Here is a 20,107-nt window from a genome sequence, read left to right on the forward strand (position 1 = left end):
AGCAGTGGATTCCCATGAAATGTATGTATAAAATAAATAATCTCATTTATTCACAAACTCCAACATGATTATTGGACAAAAATGGTTCAACCATCGATGGAAATAAGAACACAAGTATGGTGAAAGTGACGAAGATGCTCCTGACAATGTGATTACACGTAGGTCATTGCGATAATCATAATAACGGATATCATTATCAAAGCTTTAATTCGTTCTTGTTATCGAGTGTTTGAACATCTTTTTTACCCCACTGTAACTGCTGAATAATAATAAGTTATAATAGCATGTATTTAATCTGCTGTCAGGCTGCCTCGGCTTGGCCAAAGAGACACAAAGGAAAAATATGGGGACAACGCAATCTCTTTTTGATTTCGAGGCACAGCAAACTGCTCCCGAAACCAGGGGTGGCTTACAAAACAAGAAGAAAAGAAAGAAAGAAAAGAAGAAAAAGGTGGAGGAGGAGACGAAGAAGAAGTAAAAGTAATGTACAGTACTAGTAGTAGTAGTAGTAGTAGTAGTAGTAGTAGTAGTAGTAGTAGTAGTGGTAGTAGTAGTAGTAGTAGTAGTAGTAGTAGTGGTAGTAGTAGTAGTAGTAGTAGTAGTAGTAGTAGTAGTAGTAGTAGTAGTAGTAGTAGTAGTGGTAGTAGTAGTAGTAGTAGTAGTAGTAGTAGTAGTAGTAGTAGTAGTAGTAGTAGTGGTATATAGTAAAAGAAGAAATGGCAGCAGTTTTAACAGTAATAATATAGTGGCAATAATAGGAGCAGTACTAGCAATTCTCGTTCTTCTCTTTCTTGATGGCACTGTACTACTTATATTGTGATAGAACGGATAAAGCATAATGCTGGGGAAAACCGGAATCAGAGTAACTTTTAACTGAGAATAAAGACCTATTCAGAAAATAAGTATGCAATTATAAAGAAAGAAAGAAGATAATAATAAATGGGAGCCAGTGGAGGAAAGACATTAGTTACAATTATGCACTCTCATCTTCTCTGCTCCGATTTAATCCACATATAAGGCAAGACTTTGGAATCTCTCAGAATTGCCATATTCTGTCGTTTTGAGCTTCAACGCTGATGCATTCTAGCACATTTTTTAACAATATAAAACGCACACACACACAAACACACACACACAAATACAAATTTGTCATAATTATTTTGAGTTTTTGCCCAACGACATGATGGGAAGGGGTTCACAAGGGAATAATTGCTTTGGATTAGTGAAATATTTTATGTGTGTCCGTCGCGTCTCCTCTCTCACGCTCAAACACATCATGATCATTTGATATACTTCATACATAGAATGATATAGCGCAAAATCCTACGTAATGGACAATCAAGATATCAGTTCATTATCACACAAAGTAAAGTAGAAAATGTCTGTATGCCCCGAGCTGGCATTTGATGCTTTCGACTCGGTATTCCTAAAATATCACAGTTACCTTCAAATCGAACGATAAAAGATAACGTAAAAAGAAAGTGTGAGAATGCCTACTACAGCTATTGGGTTGATTTTGAGGTCATTTTAGCGGTCTGACTACATCATAATGCAAAAGCCTCGGTTTTTTTTTTTTTTTTTTTGGCATGAAAACGTGAAACTACCATTCATTATCAACGCGGTATCACTGCATGATGACTTCAATAGTCATGATAGTGAAAAAATTGCACAGCAATCTCGTTCCGTTGATGATCTTTTGCCAGTGTTTACCCCATGCGTCTTGTTGAACAGCAGCAGCAGCAACAATAACAACAACAACAAAATTCCAAAGTTTTCACCTAAACTGTTGCCTGGTATAATGTACATGTATTTAAAATACGATCTGCTGCATAATTATCATCAAGAATCCTTTGGCGGTATTGCATGGTACCGCCATGATGAAAACCTCGCAGCGCAATACCGTGGCACAAATTGTCAACACCCACAATGATATCTCTACACTTTCTCCTAGAAGAATCGGTTACAGCTCGTTTTTCCGAAGGTTCGTTATTCCGAAGGCTCTTCAGTCCGAAGATTCCTTATTCCGAAGGTTCGTTTTTCCGAATTTCATTTTCGGATGAACAAATCTTCGAAATAACGAACCTTCGGAATAACGCCACAAATGTTCGGATTAACGAACCCTTTTTCATTTTCGGATTAACGAACCTCTAGGTATAGGGAATTTGCGTGTTTCGGATTAACGAACCTTCGGAATAACGAACCTTCGGAATGTCGAACCTTCGGAATAACGAACAGCACCCGAAGAATCTCGGGACTTTAGAAGGTGAACTCTTTAGAGAGCGATTGAAAATACACACACAGAAACACACATCAATATGCAAATTACAATGCATTTAGCAAGGAGCTAGAATAGCAATCTCCACAGAAACAAAAGTGGTCCACACTAACAGCAAGCCATCTAATGAAACTGAGAGGCTGGACGCGCTCTGAGGATTGTTAAAAAAAAAAAAACGGCAAGGTTCTTTAGAAACCTTATAGACATCCATGTCAAAAAGGCTTAGCTATCTTCCCTTTCAATTAAAAAAGCGATAATTGGGAAGCATAAAATGATCAGGCTGTACAGAAACAGATGCCATGAAGACAACAGTCGAAAGGCGTCCGTCAGTCATCGTAATATTGCAAGGTTACGAATGAAAGTTTTCTTGATGTTTTTCTACCAATCGTCATTGTTCACGGACAGAAAGGCAAGAAAATGCCCGTTTCTTCTTTTTGAAGTCATTACGCCTATCACTATTCAGAAATTCTGTTCATTTCTTCAATAATCATTGCAAACGCATCGTGATCAGCACCGCGGAGGGGCGGGTATGAATACTGCAGTTTGGGCGCAACCTCTGCCAAGTTCGACTGTAGTTCAGAGATCTTCCACTTCGACACGCCCTTCAAAACCTTGGTCACGTTTGTCCTACCCGAGAGCACTTCGTCCACTGGGATGTTGATCGAAAATCGCCGGTAGTCCAGAGTCCTTTCAAAGGGGTAAATCACGTGACTTCTCTTGGATCTGAACGTGACGGGAATGCAGCCGCTCATGACGGAGTCGAAGAACGACTTCCGGATGTTGGAGTATCCGGGAGGCTGGAGGCAAAAGACGGAGTGACGCATCCAGTCAACGATGGGTAGATGTAGATCGTGGTGACACTCTGGCGTGTGGAACCACACCGCCTGCATTTCCTTCAGGGTGGCGTGTGCGGAGAACTGCGAGTAGCGCTCGGATGTACCCGTCATCCGTCTTTTCAGGATACTCCGGATGTCGTGACCCTTCCGACTGCTGGCGGCGAGGAGCATGAACACGTCCCGTTCAGTCTGGCGCACGTCCGCTGGGAAGACGTTGGTCTGGCGCGCGTTGAGCGCCGCAGTCTCCTTGGAGTTGAAGTGGCCGTAGCTCGGTAGCGGGGCGATGATCATCTCCTTGCCGTCGCGATGAAAGTAGCGCCTCGTTTTCTCACTCGGCTCCTGCTCGATGCCGATGAAAGTGATGCTTGACGTCCTCGCTTCGTCTCGGAGAAGCGGACAGTTGTTGCCCCAGTGCTCCCGCTCCATCCGACCCAGCGCCATGAAGTGCGGCCGCATCGTGTTGCCGTTATTAAAATATGGGAGGGCGCTGTTAAGAAATTCCCACAAGTCGTTGTGCAACTTCGTAACGTCTATGCGACTGTAAGTTCTACACAGACAAGCAACGCTCGGATAGAAAGGGATATAAAACGCGTCAGCCTCGTTCGGGTCGAAAGTCCTGTGATAACTCGCTATCAACTTTTCATGAAGGATGACCTCTAGAGAGTGACCGTATGTATTCCTGTAGCTCATTTTCTCAGTCGATCGCAACTCTGGCCCCATGCCGGAGTTGTTAAATTTAAAACACGAGTCCCCATTTTGGACACATCGGGTCAGGTTGGTGTTGAACTTTTCAGGAAGGTCGTAGACGTAGACCAGAAAAGAAGGTTTCCGCGGAATGGGGTCTGGCTTGACCGCTATAATGGTTTGGTCATCTTGACCACCATGGGAAGTGATGTCATCCGGGAGTGCCTGGAGCCGTTTCCTGTGTGCGATACAAAACAAAAACAGAACGTACCGGGTCAGTATGAATAGTATGCTCCTTAACCGCATCCTAACACGTGTGTACTCATAGCATGCCATTGATGAAGACTCAACTTTTTGTCTTTCTATAGGTTTCGTTACTCTGTTATCAAAATAAACGCTATCAAGATATCTCGATCCATTAACTATCCATGTAACATTATATATCAGAAATATCATCCCCATTAATTCAAGTACATTTTCTTTTCGGCATTTCACAAAGTAATAGTGATACAACAATCTGATGTTTGTTTGTTTTTGTTTTTGTTTTTTTAATGGCAAACTCCCTAGTAACCAGTCATGAAAACAATGTATTGTCTGTCATCGCTGATCTCGGATAATTTGAAGTTATATATCGTGCCTCATACTCAAACCATGTTTCGGGGGGGGGGGGGTATCCCTTTATTGTCTTGAGCATTACAAAGAGTCCCTTCAACGCAATAGTTTAAAAATCATTTACAAAGAGTAAAAATGTCACGTGTCGGACATAAAGTTTGATAAACGGATTTTCTTAAACACTAGCAGAGATCAATAAACTCAGGTTGGTTCTCTCTCTCACACACACAAGGACATCAAAATGGGCACTAAATTTCAATAGTCACTTGACATCAACATATCGCATGGAATCGACGACAACTGCATCGTGATTTGTTCTCATGGAAATGCCTCTTCTACTTGAATAGAAACAACGTCCTGACTGGATATCAGTAGTAACGTCTAGATAAATAGGTTTATGCTTTGCGAGACAGACAACTGATACCCCATTTCTAACGAAAATCACGTTATCGAGACAAAACGAAAGGATTTATCAACCTTAACAGGTGACTGTGGACAAGTGAGCCACTTTGCGAAAGAAGAATTTTTGTTCTTTCTCTTTAACGCCTTGTGAGGCGAAGTGAAATAAATAACAAGAAATAAAATGTCATATTTGATATAATGGCCCATTTAGCACTTATGGAGGAATGGTATTTCTGCCTCGACTTTGAAAGAAAGGCCTGTAGAAGACCGCCATTAACTTTACAAGGAAAACGAAAGCATACACCTTGGTTATACTACATTACAAACATTCACTCTCGTAATATCCAGCCCTGAGTGAAGTGAGGCTTACATCTTGTAGGGGAAAAAATGAGCACATCACCAAACGGCTAATGGAGGTTTGTAAAAGAATAATCCTCTGCCATTCATTAGCCATTTAATTGGTTCCGCCCAGTGTGCTTTGAAAGAAGTCTCACAAACACATTATTTAAACTCCTTCTGGACGTACGTTCAGAGGGCCAATATATGCTGTCAGACATAATCGGATACAGATGCTTTTTTTAGCATTGTCGATTAGGAACAGCTCATCATTTTGTTAGAAACGTCGCTTTGAGGAGGAGCATTTCCTGACTGTTCGGGTAGACGTGGTTGACTGGCTGTCAATACAGAAGCAGATCAAAAGAGGATTTAAATGTTTTAATTAAGAAAGACGGTACTACATCCATTCATCGAGTTCGCAAAAACGAATGCCAAACGACCACGAAAGATTCCGAAAATTCCACGGTTCATTCTTGAAAAGTTTACACTTTTAGTGTCGCGATAAAAAGCCATAAAGCCAACGCTAGAAAATAGTTTGCAGGCGTATAAATGATTCAAAGCGAAATCGCTATATGACACACACACACACACATACACACACACACACACACACACCCGCTCTTTCCTCCGTGAGGTTGTGCTTGCAGCTGTAACTAGTTCATGGTTTAATGTATTCAACAAACACTTCTCCCACCCCTCTCTGTAGACTCTTGAACTTCAGTGTCTAAAACAGTTGAGCAACTACTTCGCATACAACACCCAATCAATCTTTAAGATCAAATATGACTGTACCGATAAGGTGTGTAACCCCCATAAACATCACACCACCCCGAAGACCCCGATGAAAACATTCTTGGTGACATGTCATATTTTCTTGTCTACACTACTGTATTCACTCTTGTTTGTTTTACCCCATGAAAACCAGTACCATCCAGCTGATGCTCCTCACGTCACTAGCTATCTTCTCAAGCACCATTAATTTTCCAGTGACATCGGATTGCAATGGGTAACTAACATCAGAAATAGCGGGTCTAAACCCTGCTTGAAGCAGTGTGAAGCACAGTGTGAAGCAGAATGTGAAACACAGTAAACACAGTGTGGACACATTGTGAACATTGTGTGAAATCTCTTCACATTGTTAAAATCGAGCGTTTTAGCATTGTGAATACATTGTGAATCAGTAATTTACAGTGTGAAAAAGAACATTACTATGTGGACACTCTGTGAAAAAACACACCGCAGTGTGAAATCATCTTCACACGCTTAAATTTGAGGATTTTCACATCGCCGACTTATGAACACACTGTGAACACACTGTGAGACACTGTGTTCTTTCCAGCAGGGAATGATTGAAATGAATTGAATCAAATTGAATTGAATTGAATTGAATTGAATAAACTGAATTGTACAACTTGTCATATAGATCAAACTGTTCTTGCTTGGCGATGACAAGTGAGACAAATCTGGTTATAGTCTGAGATTCCTCGGTTTGTCTTTCTGTCAATTGAAAATTGATATTGTTTTTATACTAATGGTTTTCATTAATAGCCAATGACAATTCTTATTCATAACAATGATAACGTACAATCATTTTCATCCCTCCATGGTCCTGAGTAGAGGACACGATCATAATTATTTAGTTTCTTGCAAAGATGAAGTTTTGATTATAACATTGTGCCATTCTTTGATAATCATAAAATGTCATGTCTGAGGAAAAAAAAAAGAATTCATATATCTTAAGTGTAGCAATATTGATATGCGTCGTTCATATTGGCAGCTTTGTGAGGACAGTATTGTAATATCGCTGAAAAGACTATTGAAAGAAACTATTGTAATATTTTGAATATGTTTTAATATTTTCTGACAAGACCAATTCACGTAATTCTTCCGCAAAGGCAACATTTGTCAACCGCTTGGAGCAACTTGAATGGATTTCAGGGAATCGAGTGAAATTTGTTGCTCAGGGTCGTGGCTTGTTTGTTGTTTTGCTTGTTTGGTGGGAGACAACTGAAAACCGCATCCTCTCAAGAGGTACTCAGCAAAAAGAATTGTGTCTGTATATCCAGGGTCAACGTTTTTATATCATAGATGCCGAGGCAACTATCCTGTGTGATCAACATTTCCGTTCAACTATGCAGTTAATCATGTTATATTGCTCGATCGATCGATCGATGGAGAGAGAGAGAATGAGAGAACTCGATGTTGAACTCAATGTCTATTTAAGGTATTTCAAACTTTAGTATCACTCCATCGCTGACAGTGTTAGCAATCTCTTTTTCAATTATTGTTCGTTTGAATATGACGAGACGCTTCAGAAATTCACTGCGGATACTACACCTTCCTTGCATAATCATGGGTACGTCTTCTCAAATTAAGGAGGCTTTACATTTCTTTACCGCTCCTATTTTGAGGTGATAAAAGCATTTTTGTAGCGCCAGAATAAAATAAAACGGACAAACAATGGAAGGCACCTTTCAATCTTCATACCGAAAGATTCTATGAGCTGTAAGGTTTTTCTAGTGGTCTCCTGGCAATTACCATCAATATTTCTTAAGATGACAACACATAATGAGACACTTCATTCACTCAGATCAATCCATCTCAGAAATTTTTACAGCAGATTGATTAATGACTGGCAAATACTCAACAGAAAAGCAATTACCGTTCTTGTTGTCAAAAAAGTTTCTACAAGCATTACGAATGGTCCCTGCAACAATTTGCAAATTATAACGGTCAGTGATTGCCTTCTGTACTTTCACTTACGAAGGGTGGTAATATCATCACTTAGGCAACAATGCAATTGTCAATTTTGAACACGAAGCCCCTTCAAACGCTGCAAGTTCCCATCACTCTCCAGTCACTTAATGACTTCGACAGGAATACAGAAAGCACTCTCCCTTACCCGTCCCTCCATTGACATGGCACAGTTGATCCGTTTAAAGCGGCACCATTTTCCTCAAAGCTCTTAAAGTCGAACCGATCTGTAAGTCCTGGCGTTGAAAGCTCCCATTTCAGTAAGGACTTGTTGAGAGAACGAGCAATTACGGGTAATTTGGGCTCGCCCCAGGCCGGGATAATGAGTACGGATGAGGTTCCGCGAGTCTTTCCCGTCCAGAGATCATTTTTCCTACAATCCCTACTCAATTGCTGTTAAGCAATCCCAATTTACAAGTCTAAGCTAGCATTTCAAGAGTTATTTTTCGCAAACACTTAAAACTGTAGGAGACAGTTGTCGTGAGTTTTCTCCTGTTTTTTTTTTTCTCTCTCTCTTCTTGCTGATGAGATGACACTTGTTCATAAATATAATACGGTTATAGTCCTCGCTTATCGAAATTTCCCGTTTCTTTTTAAAATATACTAATAAACATTAAAACAACTAGTACAGATTTTGAATAGCTTAATCATAGCTGTACCACTCGTATGTAATGATAGAAGGATGTAGGAGGGGGAACAAGGGTTGATGCATTTCGGCTTGACGCCTGTAACATCAGAATCTTGCAACAACGTAAATTGATGTGATGGTCTGCGGTAACCACTGAGCAGTTTCAGATGATTTCTACGGGGATCGAATGGGCTTCCAATTGTATTTACCTGTGACAGTTTCAACGACGGGGCTATCATCATCTGTCACAAGTACACGCAGCAATCGGATGTGTTTAGACAGGCCTGGTTTGGAGAACTCAATATTTTTTTTTTTTATTCACCAACAATCCTTATGAACTTATTTTCGCCATACGCAGTTCTGTTGGGGTGCAATGTGTGTATCTAAAACTTATTATCTCGATAACTTCTTTCCCCATGTAGTGATAATGAATACATCGGCAGTTACGACTCGGGACACTTTTTGCCGAGACTAACACCGAAATTATGCAATTTCAACAAAGCAGTTCCTGTGCGGTGCCCTGGGTAGTCATCATAATCATGATATAACTCCATAGAAATAGATCACGGGGAACAATGCCATGACGTAATTGTACGATACCCTTCCAAGAGGCTTCAAACAAATTACAGCTTGAGCTGTGACGTCATTTTGCAGAGACTTATTACTGTTCGTCTGCCTCTGAATCTAACTCGAGTATTCTGGAGGATAATACTCAAAAGGTCGAGTGGCTAATACTGCGGTGTGGCACCTGTTTCATGCGGGACAGGTGGGAGTGAATCTATTGCCAGACAATGGACACAATGGAACATCCCTCTACTCCCTCTCTTCCCTGTACAACTGTGTGCACCAATGTCAAACTTCTTCAAATACTGAGTAATGACATTTGTGAAGTACACCATGCATCCAACGACCTGTTCCTCACTCCTGCATTTCATCGTCAAATATAATTGTTAGTAATTTCCTTTGTGAGCCAAAATAGACTACTGTATGTATGGCCTGGAGAATATAACTCTTCCCATGCGGCAGTTCACCTACATTACACATACCAAAGACATGCTTGCAAAATGGGCAAGCGAGAAAGAGACAAAGATTGGGGAGGGGGCGGGGGGGGGGGGGGTAAGAGAGGGAAAGAGGGAACGGTTTGGTTGGCCATCAAAGAAGAGATCATGCTGCAACCATGATCACAACATGACCGTTACCAAAGTCAGAGACATTCATTACGAGACTGGTTTCCTCTATCAGCGAACAACAGGAAAGAGGAAGAAAGGAATATAGGGACTGAACTATCCTCCTAGTCTCGTCAGACATCAGTATTCAGAACGATGTAACTGATAGCACGCTTAGTTTGATCAAACAAAGACTTTTCGGCATCTTATTTTGGGTGTTTCTCTATAGAGTACATCATACCTGAAACTCTTTGGACTTTCTGAAATGTTTGTTCGTATTCAGGGAGTAACCATGGCAACTCATGCTCCTCCGATGCGAGAGAGTATGATAGGCTGCGTTGTGTTATGGGGTAACGCAACACCATTGTCTTCAAGTGCAGCGTAAACTTACGCTTTAGGTCTCAAATTATCAAACCACGACTTGCTTGGGCAGGGCAAAGATTCTCATACTATAAACAGCATTTTTCGACAGACACTGCACAATCTGACTTGATATATGCCAATATGGGCTCGTGAGTTACGATTTCACGATATTTTCAGGGAATGTAAATAAAGACTGACAGAGATAGAGATGTTGTTATATAAACAAACGTGAGAAGATGAGCCAGTGAAATGTCCCTCGGTCGTAAATCTGTTCGACGAAAAAAGAAAGTCGACAAACAGATCTGTAATGATATCCTTCCGTTTGCCCGATACTAGTAGACATGTGAAGCAATTGGGTATGCTATGTGTCTTTTTGGCGAGCTATGGTGTGTTTTGGCAAATGCAATATGGTGGATTTTGGCTAGTAAATATAGGATTGTTTTTCTCTTCAAACTTGTTTTTCCCTCCTTCATCATTTCACACTCCTTTACCATCGCTGCTTACAAAAGATGTATGCCTCTGATTCGTTCCTGCAGCTATTTTCATTATCTCACTTCCCCCACTGTGCTATGAAACTGATGTGGTGTCCTGCCGCATCAAGTTATACTGCCTAACATGGCAAGTACCTAACTACTTCACACGTCATTGACATGCTGGCGACGCTACATGCGGATTTGTACCGAATGTGACTTCCAGTTTTCCCCTTACTACACATCCGTCCTTCAACTACTGTTGTGTACTCGCATTTAAAGAACCACAGAGCGTAGCTCCAAGTTTAGAGCTGTAAGGAAGGAATCCTCCAAAACTTGTCTTCCTACCATATCTAGCTCGCAATCATTCTCACGTATACAGATGAAAGAGGAAGGGCAGTACAATGAACGTAGTTATCATCATGCTGAAGTGAAAAAAAAATGTTCACAAATGACACAGATGTTCTGCGATGTTGCTCGACAATACCATGACCGATAACCTCATCCATTGCTTATGAATGTGTGGGTTTTTTTTTAGGAGTACATGGGGTAAACCTTGAAGCTGACCACTGACCACTACACAGTCAAGGTATCATACATTGCATTCCGTTATACGATTACGAAGTCAGAAAGAAATTTATGTCATATTTTGGAAGATTGCATTTGTATCATGACGCACAGACATTACAGTTTACCTACCGTCCGTACTCGCCATGATGCCGCCCCACCGAGCCACTACGGAAGTCCCTGCGATCGTCTCCGCCCGACTCCTGCACGACGTGGAGCCTCGCCAGGAGCACGAGCGATGCGCAAGCTGTCAGGGCGGCGACCACTACTGAGCTGCGACGACGTCGAAACCAGCGGGCCATCTCGAAAACAGGCGAATGACTGACCGAATGGGTAGTGGGACACCACAAGTGCAACACAGACCTTCGTCTCTGTGTTTCTTTGTTTTATCTGATGACCGATGACTTGTAGCGATTACCAATAGTGGTTCGCGACGATGCTATGATCGGTGCGGTCGACGACAAGGAAGTTGGTTAAACCATGGTGAGTTCGTCTGCGGAATTAAGGGGAAAAATAGACAAGAGATATATGACTGAATACATATCACAAACACAGCTGCCGTCAGAATGTAGGTCTATGCCTGTTTAGTGCGATAAAAACCAAAACGAGTGTCCAGTGAGCATTCCACGCCCAGATAATTTCCATACTATTCTGGTATTGGACGCGTTGCCATCCACGGCAGTAAAATCAGTGATGAACCATACTAACGATATTGAGAAAGCGAGACAAAAATCAATTGCGCAGTTTCCAGATGCCTCATTTTAAAAAGGTTGGCAAATATGTTAGTCTTAGAGTTTTCTCTTTTTACAGCGCAGGCAGCGACAAACGCGACACTTTCATGTCTGCAACAGTTCCTAACAAATCCCATTCTTCAAAAGTTTCGTACCCCGTCCCCCATTTGAAGAGCGAAGAAGGGCATGTAAAAATGGAACCTGTTTTGCAGGGTAGCATTATGACAGCTGTACTTACCATAGTACTAGAGATACGCGCAATAAACTGTGTAAAGGTCACATCAATCTTGCTTATTAAAAAACAACAAATGCTGGTAAAGGTCGAGTCCACACGATTTGAGACATGATTAAAAAACGAACAAGGTATAAACGAAAAGCGGATATTACTGGTAAATACACTCATTCCAAGGCAAAGTTGCGTCACGAGTCCACAACGGAAGAGGAGGAGGGGTGTACAGGTCATGTGAGAAATATCGTATAGACAGGACAGGATAATCAATTCGCAGTGAATGATTATACAGCACCTGCTCTGGAATAGTGTATTATACGTCTAAGTCCATTTTGCAGTTGATATCGAATAGACATTTATCAGAGGATCATCACTTCAGTGAGGGAAGTGCCTGTCTCCAGCGGGGATCTGGCTTGAATCAGGTCATTAAATCTTGCAACTCTTATTTCCATCAACATTCATAAGACAAAATATCCACATAAAATAGTGTAGTAAAAAATAATGCACTGGAAAGGGGAAAATAAGATGTATGAACCAGTGAGTAGCCGAGGCATTTCGGTGAGTGCATATAACTTATTACAGTTATATCAAAAGTTTCGTTTTATCGTTCTGTCGTACTTCTAACTTTCATGACATTTTATTTGACACGATTATCAATCCTAACATACTGCAGAAAGGTTTTGTCTCCGGCCTGTCATCGATCCAGAAAGTGCATAAAAAGTAATCCAGACCCCGTTTCATGAAAATGTTGGCATTTAGTGTACGTTGCAGTTTTGCAGTTACTGCAGCAACAACTTAAATAGATTTTCATTATGACTTTCTTTGAAACAGTCATGGCAGTGGTGAAGGCTTCAGACTTGTATCACTTGCCTTCCGAATGGCAGGTATCAAGAGGAAACGACTAATTCGACAATTGGTAAAGATTATCGGGCTGTCGTCAGGTTTGTCTGTTCCTATCAACACACCGAACGCAAAGGGTAAATGACTTCTCAGACCCCCCCCCCCCCGGCCTTGTCAATTTCATTTGTGCAGGAACTTGAACGAAATCACAGCGCTGTCGAAGCTGTGGTTTAAATAGAGGATGCATGTATGTAATACTCCGCGATTTCATTATCATGATCAGGATTTACTATTGCTCAAAATGTTTCTTTCAAGTTTGCTGTCATTTTCGCGCACTTATACTGCTCATCGCTAAACACACCTGTCCGTTAGCTCCGAACTTCATAACAGTTTATACTCGGAGGTATACCTCCTTGGTTCATCCATGGATTTAGTTATGGCTCCATGGTTCATCTGAAGGACCAATGTCCCAACGAAGATTCTTACTTGCTATTGTCGCCAATGCCCTTTATCGTTCTCATATTCTGTCGCCGTTTTGTTCTGTGTTCTTTGTGCTTTTTTCTCCTGCTGATCTCCTGGTTTCTCTGTATCTACCTCTTTCTGTCCCTCGGTTTTCTTCTAGTAGAATTCATGACCTAGTCCCGCATTAGGTGAGGAGACAACAATAAAACCTGTGGTTTCCTTTTTGCACCACCGTTCTGATAGTTATGAATACCGCTTGGCGATAATGGGGCTGGTAATTGCGGTGTTCACAGCGAGCAAATTTCACACGAGACTAGTCTCGCTCTTAAAACGAACCCGCGAACTAAACGTGAGATTTACCCCGAGAGATTGTTTGCATGCAAGAGGTTTTGAGAAGTATACGGTGGGGGAACGATGCGATAAGTATTTCTGTTCATGGGATAACAAGGATAATCATATAAAATTTGTTTGTTTATTTAGGTCTAAGTAACGAATAGAGACTACAGTCCTACAGAAAGGAAAGAGAAATACGTGACCGAAACACCAAATTTTCTTCCACATACAGGTCGTTGGTCACGGAAAGATCTGGAGTTCTTCAGTATTTTCACTCAACGTTGTCGTCTGATACTCTGAGACCTCATTCAATTAGTGCAAACAGTCCGTCGTCAAATCACACACGACGGCCAATTTATCCCCATTAGCCTCTTTCCGTAATTGCAGCGCCGCTCCGCAGGTCCCCGGCTTGTCATCATCAATGACCGAAGGCAAAATTGAATGCCTCACCTGAAGCTCGTTGTGACCCTCGAGTGTGTAAGGGAAGGGTCCGAAAGAGGACCTTAATGGTCTTTAATTACGGTTCTATCATCATGTCGGATGGATGCCGTAGCGGCAAGAGATAGAGGTCATATAACAATTAATATCATAATGTATAGAGCATGAATCCTTCAACCTTCGGACGATGGGGGGATCTTTATAGACAGTCATTCAATATGAATCATAAGAAATATCAGTAAGGGACAGTAGAAAGGAATGATAGAACTGGTGAAATCTCCCTCTCGTGTACAACACACTGCTGCTAGGAGGATTATCAAGGACTTAGCATTTATGACGGCCATTACAGCGATTACCGTCATGCGTTGTCTCACTACACGCAGTCAGAGCCGCACAGAGGGGGAAAAAGGAACAAGAATTGTCCTTTAAAGAAACCAGTTATCATTAATGACGGAACACGGTAAACATTACTACGTTGCAAGACCCCGCGACGACAGGGCTTACCCATGAATAACTAAACTAAAACTGAATTAAACAAAATCTTGATATGGCTTACTGTTAATCGTCCGCTAACTTCCGTAATCCAGACTCCGAGAGAACGTAAATGGGAACCAACGGTAATCCACTGTCTGAACCTCGCAGCCTAATGACTGCTATTGATGTTCCATTGACATCTCTAATTAAGCCAATCCGAAGCTTGACAATATCGGCTGCTCGCACTGGAGCTTCTGTCAAGAGTTCAAGAGATCAGGATTATATTGGCGCTGAGAGAAAGAGATGCACTCCACAGTGACGTCGTTGGGATAGGAAGAATATTGTACATAACATGCCTGCTTGGCTGTATTGGTGAGGTTATACGGTGTCTAACAGGCAGAGGGGGACGAGACTGCTACAGACAACCAGCAATACGTCTACCCCGGACGTGCTGCACACCACGAAGTGACAATTTTCCAAGACGCCACACAAGCTTGAATAGTACTGCTGGCAGAACAAGGGCTACGTGAACGAACGGACACATCCACAACAAAGGGACATGGGCGAATCCCAAGCGGGCGGGAATTATTAAGTGTGGTCAAAAAAAAAAGGGGGAGAGGAGGGGGTTGAAGCGAAATGAAGCCTGAATAAAAGTATTTGTAATTGCCCAAATAATACCCATTGTAGATCATACACGCAACATTTCACGCATGAGCAATTCGCTCTCATACCTAAAACTCTATCTGAGGATTTCTCGCTCTTGTTGAGGGGCAAGCCAAGCACCAAGAAAATATGATTCGCGGTAATGATACGGCAGTTTAGGCAGATGCGAATTGCTTTCCTTGGAAGAACACCAGGTGAAGGTAAAGCTCATCTTCGTGAGATAACACTTTGTGCATTAGAAACGTGAGATGGATAATTAGAAAACTGATTTACTGTTCATCAGTCGTGAATAGATGTCCACCAACTTTGCTTTATACACTGACTCACTAAATTCGAAAACATCGTTACGGACAAACATGGTGTACAACAGAAGGTTTCTCCTTTGAAGCGATGAGGATTGATTCGCTCAGCGGTAAATACGAATAACGCCAGACTGAAAATTATTAATGTCATAGAGAACCTTCAAATGTGATGTTTTTATTCACAGCTTGACAAAAAAGAAAGTGTTCATATGCACTTTGTCAAAATAATATAATGTAGCTAGTGTAGCCTTATGTACAAAAACTGTATTAATTTCTGCTGACTACATACGTGAGACTGTGTGTACCAGCCATAATCAAATCGAAGTAGCTAATTTATGTCATACTCTCTGAACTTAGAGAGTGACGGACACACACACACCCACACGCACACACATACTTACACACACACACACACACACACACACATACACACACAAAGGAGAGAAAAAGCACACCTCTTTTTCAATCTTCCACTTTGCTATTGTCTGTCGGAAGAGAGGAAGTTAGCCGTGACGGTGACGGTGGGTTAGTTCAGCCTCTAATTGCCTTGATTTGGATCTCTGTGGCGCCCTTTTTTTCTGCGGCAAGGACGTATCTGTGCGTGTGCAGACAGCGAAAACTGTTAAAGAGCGACACCACAAAGAAGGGCGGAGCATTCGACCGTAGAGGAACTTGAGGGACAGAAAAGAACCACCACTTGTCATTCATACGAAGCATCATTTCGGGGTTTTATCTCATTAAAGGATGAAGAGATTTAACCAGATCTTTCTTTCTAAGTATAGAGACGTAAGCACGGTATTCATGGTATGTCAACAGTACCTTCGCAATCTCTAAATACGACATGTGGTATCACACAAACATGCCCCACAACTTCGGGACTAAGCAGGTTGCTTGAAGAGAGATGGAAAACGTACTCCTTGGGTTTTTCATCAGTATATTATTCTCTTTGAGTGATCTTACGCCGATCTTCGCTAATCACGCTAATGGGTTTAATTTCAAGATTAATGTACCTCGATCATCATAGTTTGTGAACGGATTGTTTGTCAGCGGCTGAGAAAAGTAGAGTGCGAAGTAAGGCCACATGCAGTATTCTAAGCCAGAGTGGACGTGTTTGTAGTGAATCGCAAGACCAACAGGAAGTTTTGCATAATTATGACGAGGACTGCGCTACTTTACTAAAATTACAATATTCTGGCTCAGCGTGCAGTACTGCTTTATAGGAGACATTCCAGATCAAGTTCAATCTTTGTAATATTGTGACGATGAAAAAAAAAACCGCAACAGACTACGGTAAATACCATTGTGGTGCAATCCTTATCGTCCCAGCTATTTCCATATATTTTCAATAATTACAAAGATCGTATAATAACGATTCTGATAGTGCCTAAAGAATTGTCTGCATCATTCTATCGACTATCAGGGCAATCTGCTCTATCTGAATAGAAGTCTATTTTAAAATATAAGGGTAAGTACATTTCTTTTCAAAAGTCGTAGACAAAGACAGGTATAGAAATGACATTGACACGTGCCATTCTACCTGGGAATCACTGTTGACTCCAACAAAAGCACACAATAACAATCAATCCTGAGCACTTGAGATAACGAGGATCTTAGAAACGATGCCAAAAAGCACAAAAAAAAAAAACAACAACAACAACCCTAAAACGCATATTGTATGGCAAACAACAACTGAACAATGTGCTTAGCTGAAGAGGTGTGCTCTGCACTGGGCGTCAACTTTCATTTGCTTTCTGTTCTCGTGGGAAACCGTCCGTCAGACTTTTCAAGTACTTTTGAGCGGTATTCACATTGGGTATTATTTGCTTAATCCTGTTAACTGCGAATCTGACAAACTCTTCATCGATTTACATACCAACACAAGAAGAGAGAAAGAGATGAAAAAGAAATTACCTTTTTTATATAATGAACGAATCAAAGCAACATCTTATCCTGGGACTAATATAATACACATCATTATGACCACTCTACAGATTACTGACACTTGTGCAATTTGACTTCTCTTTCAAACACAAAACAACAACAAAAACAAACGAGCAAAGAATATACTCCAATTAAGAATTACATATAGTTGCATGTGGTAAATACCAACTTTTATCTTCGAGGGGATTATTCGATCGCGCCACGAGATAAATAAAGAGGACACGCTATAAGGTCACTGTGCTTCCGAAACGTATAAGTTCATCAATCAAATAATATCAAGTATGTTTTCTATTTATTAACCATTACTAGTATATTCTGTGCGAAACGATTTCTCGAAACTCAGGAGTGGAACGATATTTATAAGCATCGTTTCTGGGATAATATTGCTGCATAGTTTACATGTTGACATTATTAGTCAGAACCTCTAAATTTAAAGGGGATGGCTAGTAACTGATAAGTTGGAATCAGTGGGAATGCTGGGGATGATTGTTCAAATCCTTGTGGGATTCATTTAAGAGTATTATGTATCTATTGTTGTGTGAAAATTATTTGCTTCAGAATGGTCTCATATTCAAGTAATGTGCAGTTTAATGTTTCCAGGTTAGCATGCCTGTACAGTAACGGGGCGATTAAACTGCACATTACTCGAATAAGAGACCATTCTGAAGCAAATAATTTTCACACAACAATAGATATACAATGTACTCTTAAATGAATCCCACAAGGATTGGAACAATCACCCCCAGCATTCCCACTGATCAGTTACTAGCCATCCCCTTTAACTGCATCCTATAGAGAAATCAAGGTGAATAAAGGAAACCGGTTACATCCATGAAATATGCACAAAATGAAATCATGATACGCCAAATTCAGACGGACGATGAACTTCAATCTTTTTAAATGTGTCACTAATTTGGACAATCATTCATAAATTCATTATTCAAGATGATTAATTAGAACATTCTGAAACCGAAGCAGTTATGAATGAATAGCAAACGGCTCAAAATAAATTACTTTTTGTTAATTTTGTTCTTTCTGAAATCATGACCATGAACTTCAATCTTTTTAAATGTGTCGCCAATTTGAGAATCGTTCGTAAATTTATTATTCAAGATGGTTAAAGGGGAAGGCTAGTAACTGATCAGTGGGAATGAGTGGGTATGCTGGGAGATGATTGTTCCAATCCTTATGGGATTCATTCAAGAGTTCATTGTATATCTATTGTTGTGTGAAAATGATTTGCTTCAGAATGGTCTCATATTCAAGTAATGTGCAGTTTAATGTTTCCAGGTTAGCGTCCCTGGTCAGTGACGGAGCATTAATCTGCACATTACTTGAATATGAGACCGTTCTGAAGCAAATCATTTTCACACAACAATAGATATACAATGAACTCTTGAATGAATCCCACAAGGATTGGAACAATCATCTCCCAGCATTTCCACTGATTCCCACTGATCAGTTACTAGCCTTCCCCTTTAATTAGAAATTTCTGAAACCGAAGCAAGCCGTTATGAATGAACCGTAAAGGGCTCAAATTGAAAGACTTTATATATTTCTCTCTTTGTTTTCCTGAAATCTACGTTGACCCTATACATATAATAATAAGCAAATAAAAAGATGTAGCACCAAACCATATGGATATAGCGTCTGAGACTTTGCGGGTTAATCAAGATACCAGCCTTTCTCGGAGACTTGTATTCACCCGAACATCTACTACGTGTCGAGTCTGCAAACCAGAACATGCATTAGCATCCCGATATACTTCGAGTCATACCTTGCAACAAGTTGGTCACCAAATTTCGACACTGAATCGCGGCGTAGAAAAAAAAAATGCAGAAAGAATATTTGTCGTGTCGTGTGAATATGACAATTGATGCCTACATGTAGTTTTCTTCACAACAAGATTTCATCGATGGGTGGACACTAAATAGAGGACGGGTAACTACGAAAACTTCACAGAAGTATTGCTTTTTACGGGCGAACAATTCTCAATTTCGGGAATGAGAGCGTGGAGCTAAGTCGCTTTCATCCATGAGATGTTGATTGATAAACGACGGTTGAATTTCAGAATTTCAGTTTGTCTGGGATGGTCTGACAGCATCATGGGAAGTAGGATTTGAGAGGGGGAAAATAAAATATGAGGGAAAGAGAGATGGGAGTTGATTGTTTCTTTTCTTAATCTTTGACGGGATAGACTGCATGCACCTTACGTTCTCGCTTCGATGAGTGTGTCAACATCGAGGGAGGGATTGTTCACATTCTGGTCTGGGGAGAAAGGGTAATGCACACGCAGTCACGCTTGCAGAGAGACAAGCGGTTCTATATCAAGATTAGTTTCAACATCATTATTATGTTCCTTTCTGCTTCTTTCTTTTTTTGCCCATCAGTTTTATTCACAATCAGCTCTGCGCGATGACGATGAAATAGCTAAATGTGGCAGATATGGACATCATGCACAAGAGAGCGTTGTTCATGCACGACGCTCGGCAAACTAGGGAGTAGTAGCAAAAATGATAGAGCGCCGCGCAGCGCTCTATCATCTTTGGTAGTAGTGCATTTATTATATCATAAAAAGTACGTCTATGATATCGAGGCTTT

The 20,107-nt window shown here is 40.9% G+C and overlaps 1 protein-coding gene across 1 annotated transcript; it reads right to left on the reverse strand.

Moving 5' to 3' along the window:
• Nucleotides 1–2,560: 2,560 nt before the first annotated feature.
• On the reverse strand, nucleotides 2,561–11,579 carry LOC140233454 (uncharacterized). Its single transcript, XM_072313571.1, has 2 exons — nucleotides 11,226–11,579; nucleotides 2,561–4,033 (listed from the first exon to the last, which is right to left on the reverse strand). Exons 1-2 carry the CDS (start codon nucleotides 11,393–11,395, stop codon nucleotides 2,731–2,733), a joined length of 1,473 nt encoding a protein of 490 aa, XP_072169672.1. The 5' UTR covers nucleotides 11,396–11,579; the 3' UTR covers nucleotides 2,561–2,730.
• Nucleotides 11,580–20,107: the final 8,528 nt, after the last annotated feature.

The sequence above is a fragment of the Diadema setosum genome, chromosome 9 (genome assembly GCF_964275005.1).
Source record: "Diadema setosum chromosome 9, eeDiaSeto1, whole genome shotgun sequence".
NCBI classification, from domain to species: domain Eukaryota; kingdom Metazoa; phylum Echinodermata; class Echinoidea; order Diadematoida; family Diadematidae; genus Diadema; species Diadema setosum.